Here is a 17382-nt window from a genome sequence, read left to right as displayed (position 1 = left end):
TTTTTCCCACTATCTGTGTCCCATTGCGGAGATTTACCTTCCTGTTTCATAACCAAATTAAGGAAATTCCTTGGGGGGCCCCCCAGGTCACCAGAACTAGTAACCCCGTTGGAAGAGTTCCCCTCTATTACTTCTCTGGGGACAACCCAAAATTTGGGGTTCTTTTACTTTCGATGATAATGGTAAACAGGACAAATAGAGAGAGTGAATCTTCTTAATGGGGGCACAGGCAGCAACAAAAACTGATAAATGTTCTAATCCCCCTCTACTCTATTTTACATTTTTGCCTTAAGTTGTACTTTAGCCTAGGTTCACACGGAAGGCGGGTTTAAAATTTCAAACCCGCATTTCAGTCCGACTTCAGGAGCAATTTCAGAGACATCTGTGCGGGTCCCTGCAAAGATGTCTATTGAAGTCCCAAAAAGTAGTGCAGGAACTACTTTTGGGAATAGGTGCAGCGCCACAAAGTCGGTGTCGCACCGATTCGGACGGTGCCGCTGCCGGCAATAGGCGGCGATTTGTCATGTCAAAACGGCCTGATGTGTACGGGAGCTTAATGGTTCAAATCGAACCGCATATGGCCGGGCCTAAGTGACAGCTCTGAATCTGCTGAGGCTGCTGCATTTAATGCACTTGTAATCTCATGTGAAGAGTGTTGAAATGAATGGCTTGGTGTCCAATGATAAGGATGGCCATCCTTGTCCATGAACAATCTGTAAAGTGGGAGAGATTCCGCCCAGGAGTTTTTTTTTTTTTTTATAGACGTATAAAGTGTAAATCTTTAGGGTTCTTATTCGTACAAAAGACTGACAAATATATGAAATATCCAAATCTTTTGTGTCAGGGTCTGAGTTGAGATATCTGGGGGTCACATGATTCAGAAGTGTACATGCAGATTCTTGCTTGCAATGGTTTGGTTTGCTCTTCATGGGTTCAGTGATATAACACTTATCACCACATTCAGAGAGCCGTGTATTTCCATGCATATGTGTGAAGGATACATGTAATACTAGAGCTATAATAAAGCTGGACTTCAGGGAAACCACTAGACTTTTTTGAATCATCAGCCAAGCACTGAGCAATGCATGCTATATATGGGAGAATAAATGCAAATCACAAAGTGATCTCAAGCTAAATATTTGATGTATGTGCAATGGATTCACGTAAAATATCTTGAGAAATGTGCTTTACATCTATCCTTCCATACAATTCAATGTAAATGCACAGAAAAGCTATTACTAACTGACCTCTAAAGCCCAGCTCCTAACATGCTAAAAATGTTTATTTCTGTTTAGTTAGACTTGTGATCCAAGCACTTCTACCAGACAGCACAGCCAGATCTGCACACTCCTTGCAGACTCAAGCAGTAGTGCCTGACCATGTATCCCTTGGAGCCTGTGATTTGAACATTTAAAAAGGAGCAGCTGCTGATTAGTTCACCTCTGTTTTATACTGTATGCATGTTCTGATAACACTGCACACACCGATGGAGACCTGAGCCCAGAGTGCCACTTTTATCACTGTTAATTAGTGTATGTAAATATAAATGATAGATCAATATTATCAGACAATACATTGGTAGAATACATTTTGATTTTATGGCTCCCTGGAATTTAGTTTTAAAGCGGAACTCTGGGAATAAGACAAAATCTACCCTTGGAAGAGGGGCCTTCTGCACCGCAAGGGTTAAATGCTCATTTAAATTGGTTGTAAAGGCTGAAGGTTTTTTACTTTCATGCATTCTATGTATGAAGGTAAAAAATCTTCAGTGTGCAGCTCCCCCCCCCCAGCCCCCCACAATACTTACCTAAGCCTGATCTCGATCCAGCGATGTGCACAAGACCCAAGGATCTCCTGGGTCTCTCACTAGTGATTGGCTGAGATGCAGGAGCCACTCTCGTCCGCTCCTGTCTATCACAGCCAGTGAGGGGTGGGAGGGGGGCTGAGCCGTGCTCTGTGTGTCTTATGGACGCAGAGAGCCAGGTCGCAAGTGAGCACGCACGAGTGCCCCCACAGCTTTCTATAGGGGCACTCTGCAAGGGGGCGGGGCCCAGAGCGGCAGCGGGGGACTCGAGAAGAGGAGGATCAGGGCTGCTCTGTGCATAACCACTGCACAGAGCAGGTAAGTATAACATGTTTGTTTTTTTTTTTTTTCCTTTACAATCACTTTAAAGGATAAGTTCACCTTTCGTAACATGTTACACCCATATTCAGGGTGTAACATGTTAAGAATGGACTGGCCCCCGCAGCTCCATGATCCCCGCTGTGATAGCTAGCGGAGATCTTCTTCCTCCACGCTAGCTGTCACAATTTTTAAAAAAACGTGACGGAGTGGGTGGGGCTCTATCGTTGCTTGACAGGGCTCTGGGCATGGAAAACTACAAGGTCTGGCAGCCTTTGCAGCTGTCGGCTTGTAGTAAGGATGAGCTCCGGTGTGTTCGCACAGCCCACGTGCAGAGCCCGCCAGGAAGTCTGCGCTGCGCTAATCACAGGCAGTGGGACATTTCCCGATCTCTGCAGCTGCGCATTGGGACAATGTCTCACTGCCTGTGATTAGCGCAGTGCCGACTCCCTGGTGGGCTCTGCACGTGGGCTGTGCGAACACGCCGGAGCTCATCCTTAGCTTGTAGTTTTCAATGAAATATCACGGCTCTATGGAGCACCATGGTAGTTCATTCATGCTTCCTTTCAGATGTATCTGCTTACCCATATGGGATGTACCGGGAAGCAGGTATATTGACAGATCTGCTGGAGACCTGCATGGCACCAGCAATCTGCTGATCACGGTTGCAATGCTTTACAGGCTCAAAAAAATAAATGCAATTTTTTAACTGCAAAAAAATGTGCACTTATTATTTTTTTGCAAAAAGTGAACTTCTCCTTTTAATCTACAGGTTCACAGATATGCTGTATCCAGGGCCGGACTTATCATTGGGCTTGACTGGGCTCAAGCCCATGGGCCCCACTCAATAGGGGGCCCCAGCCGAGTGTACTCGACTATACTCGGCTAGTTCCACTCACAGTCACGCCTAATCCCGCCCTATGATGGACATAACACAGGGACTGTGCGTGACTGAGAGCGGAGCTAGCCGAGTACACTTGGCTATGTATGTCGGTGCTCGGCTCCGCTCACAGTCACGCCTAGTCCCGCAATTGGACCTGTGTTATGTCCATCATAGGGCGGGACTGCGAGAGGAGCCAAGAAAAGCCAACAGGAGCTGAGATACACAGGACCGGCTCTGTGTATCTCGGCAGCGCCATATTTAAACTGCAGTGACACTGACAAGTCACTGCAGTTTAACTGTAGCCTGGGCAAGGCTGCAAATAATACGGACAAGGCTGCAGATGGACACTGATAAGGCTGCAGATGGAGGCTGCAAGGCTGCAAATGACACTGACAAGGCTGCAAGGCTGCAAATGACACTGATAAGGCTGCAAATGACACTGATAAGGCTGCAAATGACACTGATAAGGCTGCAAATGACACTGACATAGATGCAAATGACACTGGACAAGCATGCAGATGGACGCTGTGCAAGGCTGCATCGATGAGCATTTAAATGTAAGTTTTTTCCTTAAATAGTTTATTTTCCTTAAAATTCCTTAAACTCTTATCTTGAGGTTTGCTGATTGGTTATTGGCAGTTACGTAGTGCCTCGTTTACTGCCGTTGAGAAAACCTGTCTGCATTGTTTTTTTGTTGTAATGGTGGACAAACGGTATCAGAGTGGCGCGCTTAAAAGAAAACTAAAGGTTTAAGGTAATGTATAGAAGGTAGGGCCTGAAAGTGACTCAAGCCCAGGGGCCCCCACCACCCTAAGTCCTGCCCTGGCTGTATCCCTTACCTTACCCCTGGCTCCAGTAGGCTCCAGCTCTGTTTTGAAGCTCTGGGTGGTTGTCCCGCATTATGTGGATCTATGAACCCTGCATTGTACATGAGGGGGCGAGCCTGTGTCTTAGAGAGGATGCTACAGGGGGTGAGGAGGAAGGGATACAAAAAATACCTTTGGGAGTTTAGTGAGGTTAAGTGTGGCTGATACCTCATGGGAAAGAGATATGGAGTTATTGGGCACATCTGTTGGGACGTACAAACACAGCCACTGGTCCCAATCTGACAGCCATGCAGCTGTAGGTGCATGTCCCCGAACACACACACACACACACTGCATTTGGGGACACGGACCTGCACGGTTGTCTGTGCAACTGCCGCATCCCAATAGTCATGAATGGGGATGCAGGAAACACTTGTGCATCCCATGCAGGCAAAGACAGCCCTTTGCACGGATGTATGCTTAAGTACCCCCCTGTGGATGAAGCCTTAGAAGAAGAGAAGATTAAAGCTGGCCATAGATCAAAAATCAGCAGGGACCTGCAGAATTTCGATCCATCTATGGTCGTTCCCATTCAAGAGGGGTTGATTTAATGAACGATTTCTTTGGAGCGGGACTGCTGGTAAATTTTTCTTTGATCAGTGTATTCTGACAGAGTAGGAGTCCTGCTGTCAGATAATACCTCAATGGGGAGGATTCCTCCATTCACCTCATATTTGTGGATGGGGGAATCCGTTCCGATTTTTTTCCATCGGACCACTGACTGATTAAAAACAAAAACAAAAAAAACACCACGATCAATGTATGCCTAGCTTTGCTCACCAAAAATTGGACAGACCCTGTCATCAACTTGTAAAATTGCAGATTAGTGCATTAAAAAATCAAGTATTCAAATGCCTACTTTTTGCCCTTAAACATTTTTATTATTTACTTTCAGTGTGGCTCTAAACTTGTTAGACCTGAAAGGGCTTCCTTCCCTCACTCTGATGGGTGGTGCCTCTGAGGTCTGTGAGTTCATTTCAGGAAGCAAGGGAGGGGCAGATTTATTATGGGGCTATTTTAGTTTAGGAGGAAGAGGTTTGTAGTGGAAGGAGGGTAATCTGCTTGTTTTCTATGTGCCCTTGCAGTGACTGGCATTGATCAAGTGCAGAAAGACACCAGTCACCACACATACTATGAATGAACCCTTCTATACACATCCTTAGATGAAGAATTCATAGACTCATCAGTTATAACCACAGATCCTTTCATACACTTGTATGCAGAAAAAGCAGTGGTAGAAAAGGAAACAAATACAGTGATTTAAATGCTGGAAAACTAGTTCTGTACAATATAGACACGTGATCATCAAAGGATATGTCCAGCCAAAACCTTTTACATTAGTTTTAGATAGAGAAAGGAAAGGTTAAATCCCATATTGTTTCTACTGCTTTCAGCTCCGTTCGCACTGGTGGAAGCCTTTGCTGCCTCTCTGAAGAGTGATCCATGGTGGAATGCTTTTCACAAGGTGATTGACTGACAGCTGGGAGACAATATGTCACCTCCTCACTGTTTTAACCCTGAAAAGCGCACACCATTGCATCACAAACGTGCATTCCACGCCTTTGCAGCCCTATTCACTTAAATGGCTTGCTTTCAGTGAGGATACTGTCCATAGAAAATGACATGGGGTATAATGTTTGCCATAGCCATGCATGTTTACAACCTTTTACCATGCATGCATTGCATCCTGGGCCATGTATTTGTACAACCCTCCTTTGTTTCTCACAGACCTCAGAGGCAGCACCACCCGGCAGAGCGAGGGAGGAATCCCTTTCAGGTCTAACAAGTTCCATGGCTCTGAACTTGTTAGACTTGAAAGGGATTCCTGCAAGTAAATAATAAAAATGTTCAAGCCAGGGCAAAGGACAAGTAGACATATGAATACTTGATTTTTCAATGTACTAATCTGCATTTTTATACGTTGGTGACAAGGTCTCTTCAATTTTTGGTGAGTAAAGCTAGGCATACATTGATCATGGGTTTTTATTTATTTTTTGTCCATCTGACAATGGAGCGAAAAATCTGTATGGCTCTGACAATGGAGCTAAAAAGGTAGGATATGTGTGTATTTATTTTTACAGTGATATTTGTATTATATATTTTCTAGTTTTTAATCAATCCTTACTTTTTAATAGGGTTATCTTTTTATAAAAATGTTCTGCACCCCGGTGATCTTTGACCTCTTTTTCATGTAGTTCAGGTAGCTCTCCACCTCTCCAAGGTCTCTTCCCCTGGTTTTGAAGAAAAAACTTTGAGCAGAGCTAGGTATAATGCTACTCAGTGGGGTTGGATGTCACAGGAAGGGTGTAATGTTTTATCTTCAGTTCTGATAACAATGTTGAACTTTGACATATACATATAAGGTATGTGTTAAGCCTCCTACACATGAATGAGAATATCAGACAAATCATTGTCTGGTTTTTTTTGTGCAATCTAATCTCATATCAGAAATGAAGAGGTTACTAAACTTATGAAAATTCTCATAGGACAGGATACAACTTTGGAAGTATTGTACTGTAAGGTATTCTTTCGTTTCCGAGTGGTCTTGCTCTTCTGATTTTTTTTTTTTGTGAACAAATACCGTATTAAATGAAAATTGTATGATCTAGTATCGTACAAGAACGATTTTCGTGTTTGTCCTTTCGGATAATATCAGATGAACTGTATTGATCAGTTCTCGAAGGTTGTGTACTAATGGTCAGATTATTGTACAATTGATTTGAAAGCAGTATTTTTCGTCTGATTTGCAGATCGTGTGTACTAGGCTTAAAGCTCGTTTGGCTGGGCTTCTCCTAAGGATTACAGGGGTGCAATTAGTTTTGCACTCCAGTGACCCGTTTTCAGCAGAGAGCTGACAACGTCACGGAAACTGTCCATCCCTACAATAAAGTCTGGATCCGCCAGGTGCTTGGACTGATACCCATCTCAGCCTCTCAGCGAGCCGCTGAGTGCCTGAGATGGTCGTTCCTCCCCCTCTACTGCTCAGCGCTCCAGTGAGCGAGGAGGGAGAAGAGCAGAGAGCTGTGACCGGCAGTCTGCATTTCTCTGCTCATGGAGCTCTGCAAACCGAGTGATCAGTGATGTTCGATCGATTCGGTTTTCTGTGCCGAGGCGCCGGGGGACAGATGCAGCATCTGACCGATGCTGCATCCACCTAGGTAAGTATAAATGGTGGGTGGGGGGGGAAATAAAACCAATACTTCTCTTTTAAGTGCTATCGGTAGTAGCAGTTGGCATCCATTTAGGTTTAGCCCCCGTTCACATCGGTGCTACTTGTCATGCAATTTGACAAATAAAAGTTTCATGACGTCTCACCCTATTTCTGGCTGTAGTACTGTTTAAATTGGTGCAACTCCAACTTGCGCCAACTTTGAAAAGGTTCCTGCACTATTTTTGGTGCTTTCATATGCGACTTGCATTAAGTTGCACATATTTCGGCAAACCGCACATGAAATTGCACTGACTGGTGCTAAGTGGGCAGAAGGCTGGTGAATTATTTGTAGTTGTGAGACTTATGATTAGTTGTGGATTTAAGCATGAGTGTTGGATAGATCCAAATGGTGCCTATTTCAGAATCCAATCCCTTTTTTCCTCTCCTTTTGGCCAGATGTATAGACTTTCATAAATAAAGCTATTATTTAAAGTGGATGTAAACCCCATTCATGAAATCTGACCTGGGCACATATATCTGTAGTGTTTACTTATCTCTCTCCAAAGCCTGTGTCTTTCTGCTGCTCCATTCCTCTGTTATCAGCATTATAACTTCTGACAAGTTCTTCAACAGATGAGCAGAGAGCTTGTCTATTCACAGTACAGCTCTGCAAGTTTCTTTGTTCCTCTGCCTATGTGGAAAGGGGGGGGGTGCCTTTCCTCCAATCAGCTCTCACACAGTGTATGCCCAGACTCCCCTCCCACTGCTGAAACAGGAAGAAAGCAATGTGTGCTTTCTAAAGCGTATAAAAGGCTGAAGACAGCAGATATACATGTAAAACTTATGTAGGGAGATTTTGTTCATTTCTGTGTATTATCTGAGGCTGTTCACTTCAATGGGTATAAGAGAGGATTTACATCCACTTTAAAGCATTTTTAAAGCCAAAAACAGTTTTCATAGTTTTGGACAAAGTGGTAAAGGATTAGAACTCCTGTGTTGTGTTTACTGCGCTGTTAGAGAAAGTTTCCTTCCTTCCTGTCCTGCTGGCAGCGGTTTCCACAGATAGAAATGAGTGAAAATCTGTAACAGGGACACAATTCAAATCCGACGGGTTCTAGTCTTCTCCTAATCCAATGTGACAAAGTGTGGGTAAATCTCTCTCTAAAGGCTCATTCACATAAGCAGCTGGAGGGCAGACTAATAGGTGGTTGATCCGCAGTTTTACTGCCCCATGATATGCCCCCTGTAAGCTGACAGACAAGGTTGTACACATGCGTGGCCATGGCAAATGTTCTACCACATGTCGCTTTCTTTGGACAGTACCCTTGCCGAACACAAACAAGCTAAGGGGGCCACAACTGCATGTAATGACTGTGTTTGCGATGCAAAGGTGCAGGCTTTTTCAGGGTTAAAATATAACTAAAGGCAAAACTTTTTTTTTTTCCCAGTTTTGGATAGAGCGAGAGGGATTAGAACACCTATTAGGTTTTTATAGCTATCTGTGCTCCCGTTAGGGAGATTCACCCTCTCGATTTGTCATGTTTACCATCATCATTGAAAGTAAAAGAAAATCCCAACGTTTGGGTTGTCCCCAGAAATGTAATAGAGGGGAAATCTTCCAATGGGGACACTAGTTCTGGTGACCGGGGGGCCCCAAGGAATTGCCTGATTTGCAGGCATTTCCTCTCACTTCCTGTTTGGCTATGGGACAGGAAGTGAAGGGAAATCTCCCCCATGGGACACAGATGGTGAAAAAAAAATCTGACAGGGGTTATAACCTTCCCCTACTCTATCCAAAATGAAAAAAAAAAAGTTTTGCCTATAGTTCTACTTTGACAGACAGCTGGAACAATATGTCACCTCCTCACTTATTGTTTTAGTCGCCCTGTGAAAAGCATTTCACCATGGATCGCTTTTCAGAGAGGCAACAAGGGTTTCCACAAGTGTGAATGAGCCCTAACAGAGCTGAATGTCGTATAAGCCCAATGGGATTTAACCTTTCCCTTCTCTATGTAAAACAAATGTAAAAGGTTTTGGCTGGACATATGCTTTGATGATCACGTGTCTATATTGTACAGAACTAGTTTTCTAGCGTTTAAATCATTGTATTTGTTTCCTTTTCTACCACTGCTTTTCCTGCATAGGAGTATATGAAAGGATCTGTGGTTATAACTGATCATTTTCTAGTCTATAAATTCTTCATGAAACCCAGAACTGGGGACATCTTAGGGGTGTGTATAATGTGCGCTCTCTCTTCCCGGAAAGTTGTGCTGCATGGTGCTGGTAACTAGGTAGGTTCAGTATTTGTGTGTTTGCAAAGCTTGTGTGTGGGAGTGGAGTGTTGTTGGCAGCTGTTGTAGCTATTTTCATAGGATCACTCCCTAAGTGCATTAGGCCCAAAGGCATCACCAGGCCTTTTCAGAGCAGAGCTGCAAGGAGTGTCTGCAAGTAATGACAGAGATATGGAGAATGCAGACAAAACCAGGAAGCTGGATTGTGGCTTCAGCTGTGTCCTGGAACCACCCGTTAATGCCGCCAGCTTGTTATTGGTGTTCCCTGTAGAACTTTAAGGCTGGGTTCACACATGTGCGGTGCGAATTGAAGCTCCATTTTCACAGCTAATTGACAAAGTAGTTGTTCAGCATTTCACGTCAGTTTTTGATCAGGATCGGGTCAGGATTGCATCAGTATCAGGTCAGGATTTTATCCTGTTCACAAAGGATTGCATCTGCGAAACCAGATGCGTTCCCATAGAAGATAATGTGCTTGCAATTCGCACTGCAATGCCCAGAAAACGCACATGTTTTTGGGCAATGCGGAGTGCGAATGCAACGCAAATATGTGAACCAGCCTCATTCAAATGAACTTATTTTAAAATGTCATGCAAATTGGATACGGTGTAAACCGCATCCAATTCACATAGGTGTGAACCCAGCCTAAGTCTTGGATTCTCTGTGTATCTATCAAACTTTGTGTTCTAGAATATGACTGGTTCTCTTGCTCAGTGCTATTTGTCGCACTGTGTCTTGCTGTGTTTGTTCTTTTAAATGAGCATAGAGCAAGTAAGCACTTCTATGAATGTGGGGCAATCTCTGCTGTATGTAGCCTTGTTAGTCTTGCGGTGCCTGCAGACATCAAAGAACTTTCACCCAATCTCTCAGGACCTGACTTTGGATACCTGCATAGCCCTGGCTGAGTCTACTTAGATAAGTGGCAGATTATAAATTGGAGTGGTTGGGGGCAGCCGTTTAGGGCCCACAGATTCTGAGGGACCTTTGCACGACTGCCAACCTGCTAAATACATTGGTAGTTCCCTAATTAAAGTAAATCCCATGTCATGTGATGACATGACGCAGAACCTAGGGGTAAATGTCTTTGGAGCCACACTGGATGGGAGAAAAAAACCCAAAGCCAGCCGCAGCACCTTCTCTCTTCCTATGCGGGCACCTTACTTGCCACACAAAGGGGCACCTTTCCACTCACCACCACAGTCGGAGGGAAATTCAGTGACCACCAGTGTAAGGGGCTAATTTACTGATCACCAATGAATGGAGCCAGTTACTGAACACCAATGTAGGGGTTAATTTTGCAGACCACCAATGTAAAAGTTCATTTCATCGACCATCAATGTATTGGGGGCACTTTACCAATGACCAGAGTAAGGGGGCACTTCAGACTATGGAAGTAACAGAGGTCATTAGATGTTGAGGAAGTGAGAAAGGAAGATCCAATGTTTCCTGTTTGTGCACCCTGGTTAGGGCTGAAACAACTAATCAACATAATCGATTATAATTAGGCCTATAGTATAATGCTTGTTATACACATGACGTTTGAAGGTATTTAGTATTGCATGTAACATTTGATGTTATCTCTTCAGGTGTTGAGGCGCCATCTCTAAAGCCATGAGTTATCCTGGTTATCCTTCAATGGGCGGGTTTCCCCCTATTCCTACGGGTAAGGCATTAGGCATCTCATATTCCTATTGCAATGTTGTGCGTATTTACTTATATTGTGTAATGATTATAATTGGGTTTTCCATTTCATTTTTTGCTTTGTATTGAACATTTTACCAAAATTTCATGTTTATAATTTTTTAGTAGAAAATGCTTTCTGATTTTCTGAATTTTGAATATATTAGTGTAAGGGCTAGTACTGGCTGAGGGATCAAATTGTTGATTGAAATTTAAATGGAAGTACCTCTAAAATGCAACAATTGTCTAGAAAACATAGTCTCTTTTGCCAAAAAGAAAAACCTGTCATACCTGCTAGCGTTTTTTGTTTGTTTGTTTTAATTATTTATTTATTTTTAACCTGTAATCTGTACACTGACTGCAGCTTATGCACAGTACAGTGTACACACCCGGCATCTTACATATGCTAAAATTAAGAGAGGTGCTGAGAGAATGTAACTGCAGCACACAGGAGAGCACCTCCAAAAGGTACAGTAAATGCTGGCCCTCCCACCGCTCTTTACTTCCGCTTTTAGGCCTGATTCACACCTATGCATCTTTAGTGCTTTTTGCATTTTGCGGATTTGTACTACAGAATGTGTTCCATAGGAAACAATGTTAAATGGACTGTAGTGCAAATCTGTAAAATGCAAAGGTGTGAATCAGGCCTTAGTCCCCGTTCACACCGATGCGGTGCGGGGAACAGGCTGTGGTTCAGACAAAAATCGCACCGCATTCCTGTACAAATTACATGCGATTCTTTGCAGTACGATTTGAGCCCATTCATTTCGTATGACTCCAATTGCACCACATCCGCACGAAAGAGGTGTTCAAACCCATGCAAACCTGATAAAGCCAATTACAGTGCGTTTTGCTAACCGTTGTTGGGGTGTTAACATTGACACCCGCAGCGGTTTGCATGAACAGAGTGTGATTGTGATGCAGTGTGGGAAATGTACAGGAATCGTTGTGAATCCCGCACCACATCAGTGTGAACCGGGACTGAAAGAGACCCTGCCACCACTTAAAAATATGCAGGTGAAAGAACAGAAAATTGATTATTTTGTATGCTTGTTTGTGGCATTTCTTCCATAAAATAATAACATTATATATTAATATATAAATATTTTTTATTGACTTGCAATGTGCCTTTTGAACTTGTTTGCAAATTTGACTGCTTCAGAAGAGTCCATTACCTAACACAGCCTCTTCCATTCCTTGCACATCATAGCTCTCTACTTCTAGGATTGTGTTGGTGGACCCACTTCTCTGCTCCTTCCCACACCTTCATACATAACCTTTTTATGTAGCTGCTGGGGAAGGAGTGAAGGTGAATACTATAAAATGTTACTTGATTGATTGCACGGAGTCTGCTGGGGCATAAAAGATGTAAATGCTTAATCCCTTGTCTACTAAGGTACATTGCAGCCGTGAGCTTGGTATCGATTTTTTTTTTTAACAGCTGGCAAACGGCTTTTAGATAAAAGTTATCTGGGCGTTCCCCTTGCGACTAATAAACACAGAAGCTACATGAATTGCGTCACTTCGGGGTTCACAGCTGTCATTCCTTGGATACTGTAGTGAAGGTCACAGTTAACCAATCACCCATTGTTTCATCCCTCTGTATACACCCCATTTTAAATGTGCAGTGTAGGGCAAACTTGTGTGTGTAATATATATGTGTGTGTATATATATATATATATAAATATAGCACCACACATGTGAGATATGACTGCGAACATTGTGAGAGCAATACCTCTAGGGCCATAATTTATAGTTTAACCCTAACTGATAACCTGTAGACTTTTAATGCGTCGCCTAGGGACAGCTTTATTTTGTGATTTTCACAGGCGCAAGCAATCTAAGAGGCCTTTCACACTGCCAGCGCCCGGGCGTCGGCGGTAAAGTGCTGCTAGTTTTGGCGACACTTTACCACCATTTTTGTGTTGCTTTTCGGGCACTAGCAGGGGGTGGGGGGGTGGAGGGGGTGCTTTTAACCCCTGCTGGTGCCCGAATAAAGGGTTAAAAGCTTTGCGGGCACTTCGTTTTCAATGGGCGGGGCGCTTTAGGAGTGCCTCAAAGAAGCTGCTTGCAGGACTTTTTTTGACGTCCTGCCAGCGCAGCCCCCCAGTGTGACTATTGCTGTAACTGCAGTGTGAGCGAGAGTTTGACTTCAGTTTGTTAGTGTATCTAAATCTGCTAGAACATTTAACATCCCCCCCCCCCCCGACTGACATTACTGCTGTCTGCTCCTTCATCCAGAGTGGTGGCCCTCTAATACAGGGAGTGTGGTACTGGCCAGGTAAAAGCTTGAAACTGGTTGATCTGAGGAATGTTTCCTGTGAAGCTTTTTGACTTCCTGGCTGTGGGGTTTCGCTGCCTTATTAACTGTGGCACATACAGTGGATATAAAAAGTTTACACACCCGTTTAAATGTCAGGTTTCTGTGATGTAAAAGAAATGAGACAAAGATAAATCATTTCAGAACTTTTTCCACCTTTTAATGTGACCTATAAACTGTACAACTCTTATGCCGCGTACACACGAGCGGACTTTACGGCAGACTTGGTCCGGCGGACCAGAGTCCGCCGAACAATCCGACCGCGTGTAGGCTCAGGCGGACTTTTCCGGCGGACTTTTTCCCAAAAGCCCGCCGGACCTAGATTTGAAACAAGTTTTAAATCTTTCCGTCGGACTCAGTTTCTGGCGGAAAGTCCGCTCGTCTGTGTGCTGGTCCGACGGAAAGCCCGCTCGTGTGTATGCTGGTCCAACGGACCAGATATGACGCGAGGGCAGGGTATTGCATTTCGCGCTCGCTGCAATAGGAAAAACAAATTTTCCTATTGCTGCGAGCGCGGGGTATGGATTATAAAGGGAAGCCCCTACGCCGAAAAAACGGCGTGGGGTCCCCCCTAAAATCCATACCAGACCCCGATCCGAGCACGCAGCCCGGCCGGTCAGGAAAGGGTGTGGGGACGAGCGAGCGCCCCCCCCCCTCCTGAACCGTACCAGGCCGCATGCCCTCAACATGGGGGGGTGCCTTGGGGGAGGGGGGCCCTGCGGGGCCCCCCCACCCCAAAGCACCTTGTCCCCATGTTGATGAGGACAAGGGCCTCTTCCCGACACCCCTGGCCGTTGGTTGTCGGGGTCTGCGGGCGGGGGCTTATCGGAATCCGGGAGCCCCCTATAAGAGGGCCCCCAGATCCTGGCCCCCCACTCTATGTGAATGAGTATGGGGTACATGGTACCCCTACCCATTCACCTAGGGAAAAGGTGTCAATAAAACACACTACACAGGTTTTTAAAATTTATTAAACAGCTCCGGGGGGGGGGGGCTTCTTCCGACTTCGGGGGTCTTCTTCCGGCTTCGGGGGTCCCTCCGGTTCCTCTTCTCCCGGTGTTCCAGTTCTTCGGCCGGCTCCTCCGCTGTCTTCAGGCCGCTCTCTTGCCAGCGGACATTGGCTTCTTGTCGTCTTCCCTCTTCTCTTGGGAAGTTTGTGACATTTTAGGGGGCGTGGTCAACATCCCTCGGTGACCACACCCCCTAAAATGTCACAGTCCCAGCATGCCCAGGGACTGTGACATCATAAGGGGGCGGGGTCTCCGCCTATATAAGTCACAACGGAGCCCTCAGAGAGCAGTCCAGCCGGAGAGAGCGTCGTGTCAACATCTGGAGAAGAGAAGAGGGAAGCAGACAAGAAGCCCAGAAGTCCGGACCTCCGCTCGCAAGAGAGCAGCCTGAAGACAGCGGAGGAGGCGGCCGAAGAACTGGAACACTGGGAGAAGAGGAACCGGAGGGACCCCCGAAGCCGGAAGAAGCCCCCCCCCCCCCCCCCCCCCCCCCCCCGGAGCTGTTTAATAAATTATTTTAAAAACCTGTGTAGTGTGTTTTATTGACACTTTTTTCCCTAGGTGAATGGGTAGGGGTACCATATATCCCATACTCATTCACATAAGGTGGGGGGCCGGGATCTGGGGGCTCCCGGATTCCGATAAGCCCCCGCCCGCAGACCCCGACAACCAACGGCCAGGGTTGTTGGGAAGGGGCCCTTGTCCTCATCCCCCCTCCCCCAAGGCACCCCCCCATGTTGAGGGCATGCGGCCTGGTACGGTTCAGGAGGGGGGGGCTCGCTCGTCCCCACCCCCTTTCCTGACCGGCCGGGCTGCGTGCTCGGATCGGGGTCTGGTATAGATTCTAGGGGGGACCCCACGCCGTTTTTTGGGCGTAGGGGGGATTCCCTTTAAAATCCATACTAGACCTAAGGGCCTGGTATGACCCGCGGCGGGGCTCGCAAGGTGCCAATCTCGCTGATAAAAGCGGCAAGATTGACTTCCTTTTCTAGTCCCGTCGCACCTGAGTCACGTTCAAAATGAACGGACTTGCCCATGTGTGGGCAAGTCCGTTCATTCTGAAAGTCCGCCGTAACTCCGGCGAAAGTCCGTCGGAAAGATGGGCGGATTTAGCCCGCCGGAAAGTCCGGTCGTGTGTGGGCAAGTCCGGCGCACCTGGTGGACAAAGTCCGGCGAAAAGTCCGCCGAGCAAAGTCTGCCGTAAAGTCCGCTCCTGTGTACGCGCCATTAGTTTATGGGAAGTAAAAATTAAAGACGTAAATAATATGGTTGTACAAGTGTACACACCCTTAAACTAAAATTAAAGAGGGAGTCCACCTAAAAAAAAAAAAAAAAAAATATTAAAAGCCAGCAGCTACAAATTCTGCAGCTGCTGACTTTTAATAAATGGCCACTTGCCTGTCCCAGGGTCCAGCGATGTCGGCAGCCGACGCCGATCACTCGCTCGACTCTCGGCAGCTGACGCCGCCATCCTAGGTGAGGGAATCGGGAAGTGAAGCGTTGCGGCTTCACCCGTTCCCTACTGCGTATGCGCGAGTCGCGCTGCGCGTCGTAACTGGTCCCCGCTATCTCCTGGGACCTGTGTTTCCCAGGAGACAGCGTGGAGGGACAGGAAGAGGCATAGACTCCCATGGGAGTGCCAGAAGTGGGTGAAAATACCTGTCTTAGACAGGTATCTGCACCCCCCTCCCCCCTGAAAGGTGCCAAATGTGACACCAGAGGGGGGGGAGGGTTCCGAAAAGCGGACGTTCCATTTTTGTGTGGAACTCCGCTTTAAACTTGGCACCTTTTCATTTTTTTACAGCACTCAGTCTTTTGGGGCATGTGTCTATCCTGACTTTTTTTTTTTTTTTTTTCAAAAACACTCCAAATCTGTCGGATTGCAGGGGCATCTCCTGTGCACAGCCCTCTTCAGATCACCCCATAGATTTTCAATTGGATTCAGGTCTGGGCTCTGACTGGTCCATTCCAAAACTCTTCTTCTGGTGAAGCCAATCCCTTCTTGATTTGGATGTATGCTTTGGGTTGTTGTCATGCTGAAAGATGAAGCTCCTCTTCATGTTCAGCTTTCTAGCAGAAGCATGCAGGTTTTGTGCAAATAATGACTGTTTACTGCATTACTCCCTCTACCTTGACGAAGGCTGCCTCCACCATGCTTTACTCTGGGTATGGTGTTCTTTTGGTGACGTGCAGTGTTGTTTTTGCGCCAAACAAATCTTTTTGAATCATGACCAAAAGGTTCAACCTTGGTATCTTTAGACCATAACACATTTTCCCACACGCTTTTGGGAGACTTCAGATGTGTTTTTGCAAAATTTAGCCAGGCTTGGATGATTTTCTTCTTAAGAAAAGGATTCAGTCTTGCCACTGTACCCCATGGCCCAGACATATGAAGAAGGCGGGAGATTGTCACATGTACCACACAGCCAGTACTTGCCAGATATTCCTGCAGCTCGTTTAATGTTGCTATAGGCCTCTTGGCAGCCTTCCTGACCAGTTTTATTCTCGTCTTTTTGGAGTTTCCAGTTCTTTGTAATGTCGCTGTTGTGCCATATTTTCTCCACTTGATGACGACTGTCTTCACTGTGTTCCACGGTATATCTAATGACTTGGAAATTCTTTTGTACCCTTCTCCTGACTGATACCTTTTAACAGTGAGATCCCTCTGATGCTTTGGAAGCTGTCTGTGGACCATGGCTTTTGCTGTAGGATGCGACTAAGAAAATGTCAGGAAAGACCTATTAAAACAGTTGAACTTTATTTGGGGTTAATCAGAGGCACTTTAAATGATGGAAGGTGTGTATTTAATATATGTTTGAATGTGATTTTCCTAACTGAACACGGCTAAATCCCCAGTTATAAGAGGGTGTGCACACTTCTGCAACCACCACATTTTTATTTTATTTTTACCCCCCCCCCCCAAAAAAAAAATTTCAGTTTTGTCTTTCGGTTGAGTTGTACAGTTTATAGGGCACATTAAATGTGGAAAAAGTTCTGAAATGATTTATCTTTTGTCTTGTTTTTTTTTTTTTTTTTTTTTTTTTCTTTACATCACAGA

The 17382-nt window shown here is 45.4% G+C and overlaps 1 protein-coding gene across 1 annotated transcript in view; it reads left to right on the top strand.

The window, feature by feature from the left end:
• LOC141106222 (annexin A4-like) overlaps window positions 1–17382 on the top strand; it is a 97924-nt gene that overhangs the window by 27059 nt on the left and 53483 nt on the right. Inside the window, exon 2 of the mRNA XM_073596810.1 lies at window positions 10900–10976. Coding sequence (XP_073452911.1) covers window positions 10925–10976 — 52 coding nt within the window. The 5' untranslated portion in view covers window positions 10900–10924. The remainder of the gene's footprint in view (window positions 1–10899; window positions 10977–17382) is intronic.

The sequence above is a fragment of the Aquarana catesbeiana genome, linkage group LG08 (genome assembly GCF_042186555.1).
Source record: "Aquarana catesbeiana isolate 2022-GZ linkage group LG08, ASM4218655v1, whole genome shotgun sequence".
Classification (NCBI taxonomy): domain Eukaryota; kingdom Metazoa; phylum Chordata; class Amphibia; order Anura; family Ranidae; genus Aquarana; species Aquarana catesbeiana.
Note: the sequence above shows the minus strand (reverse complement) of the source record. Positions and strands in the feature narration are given on the sequence as shown.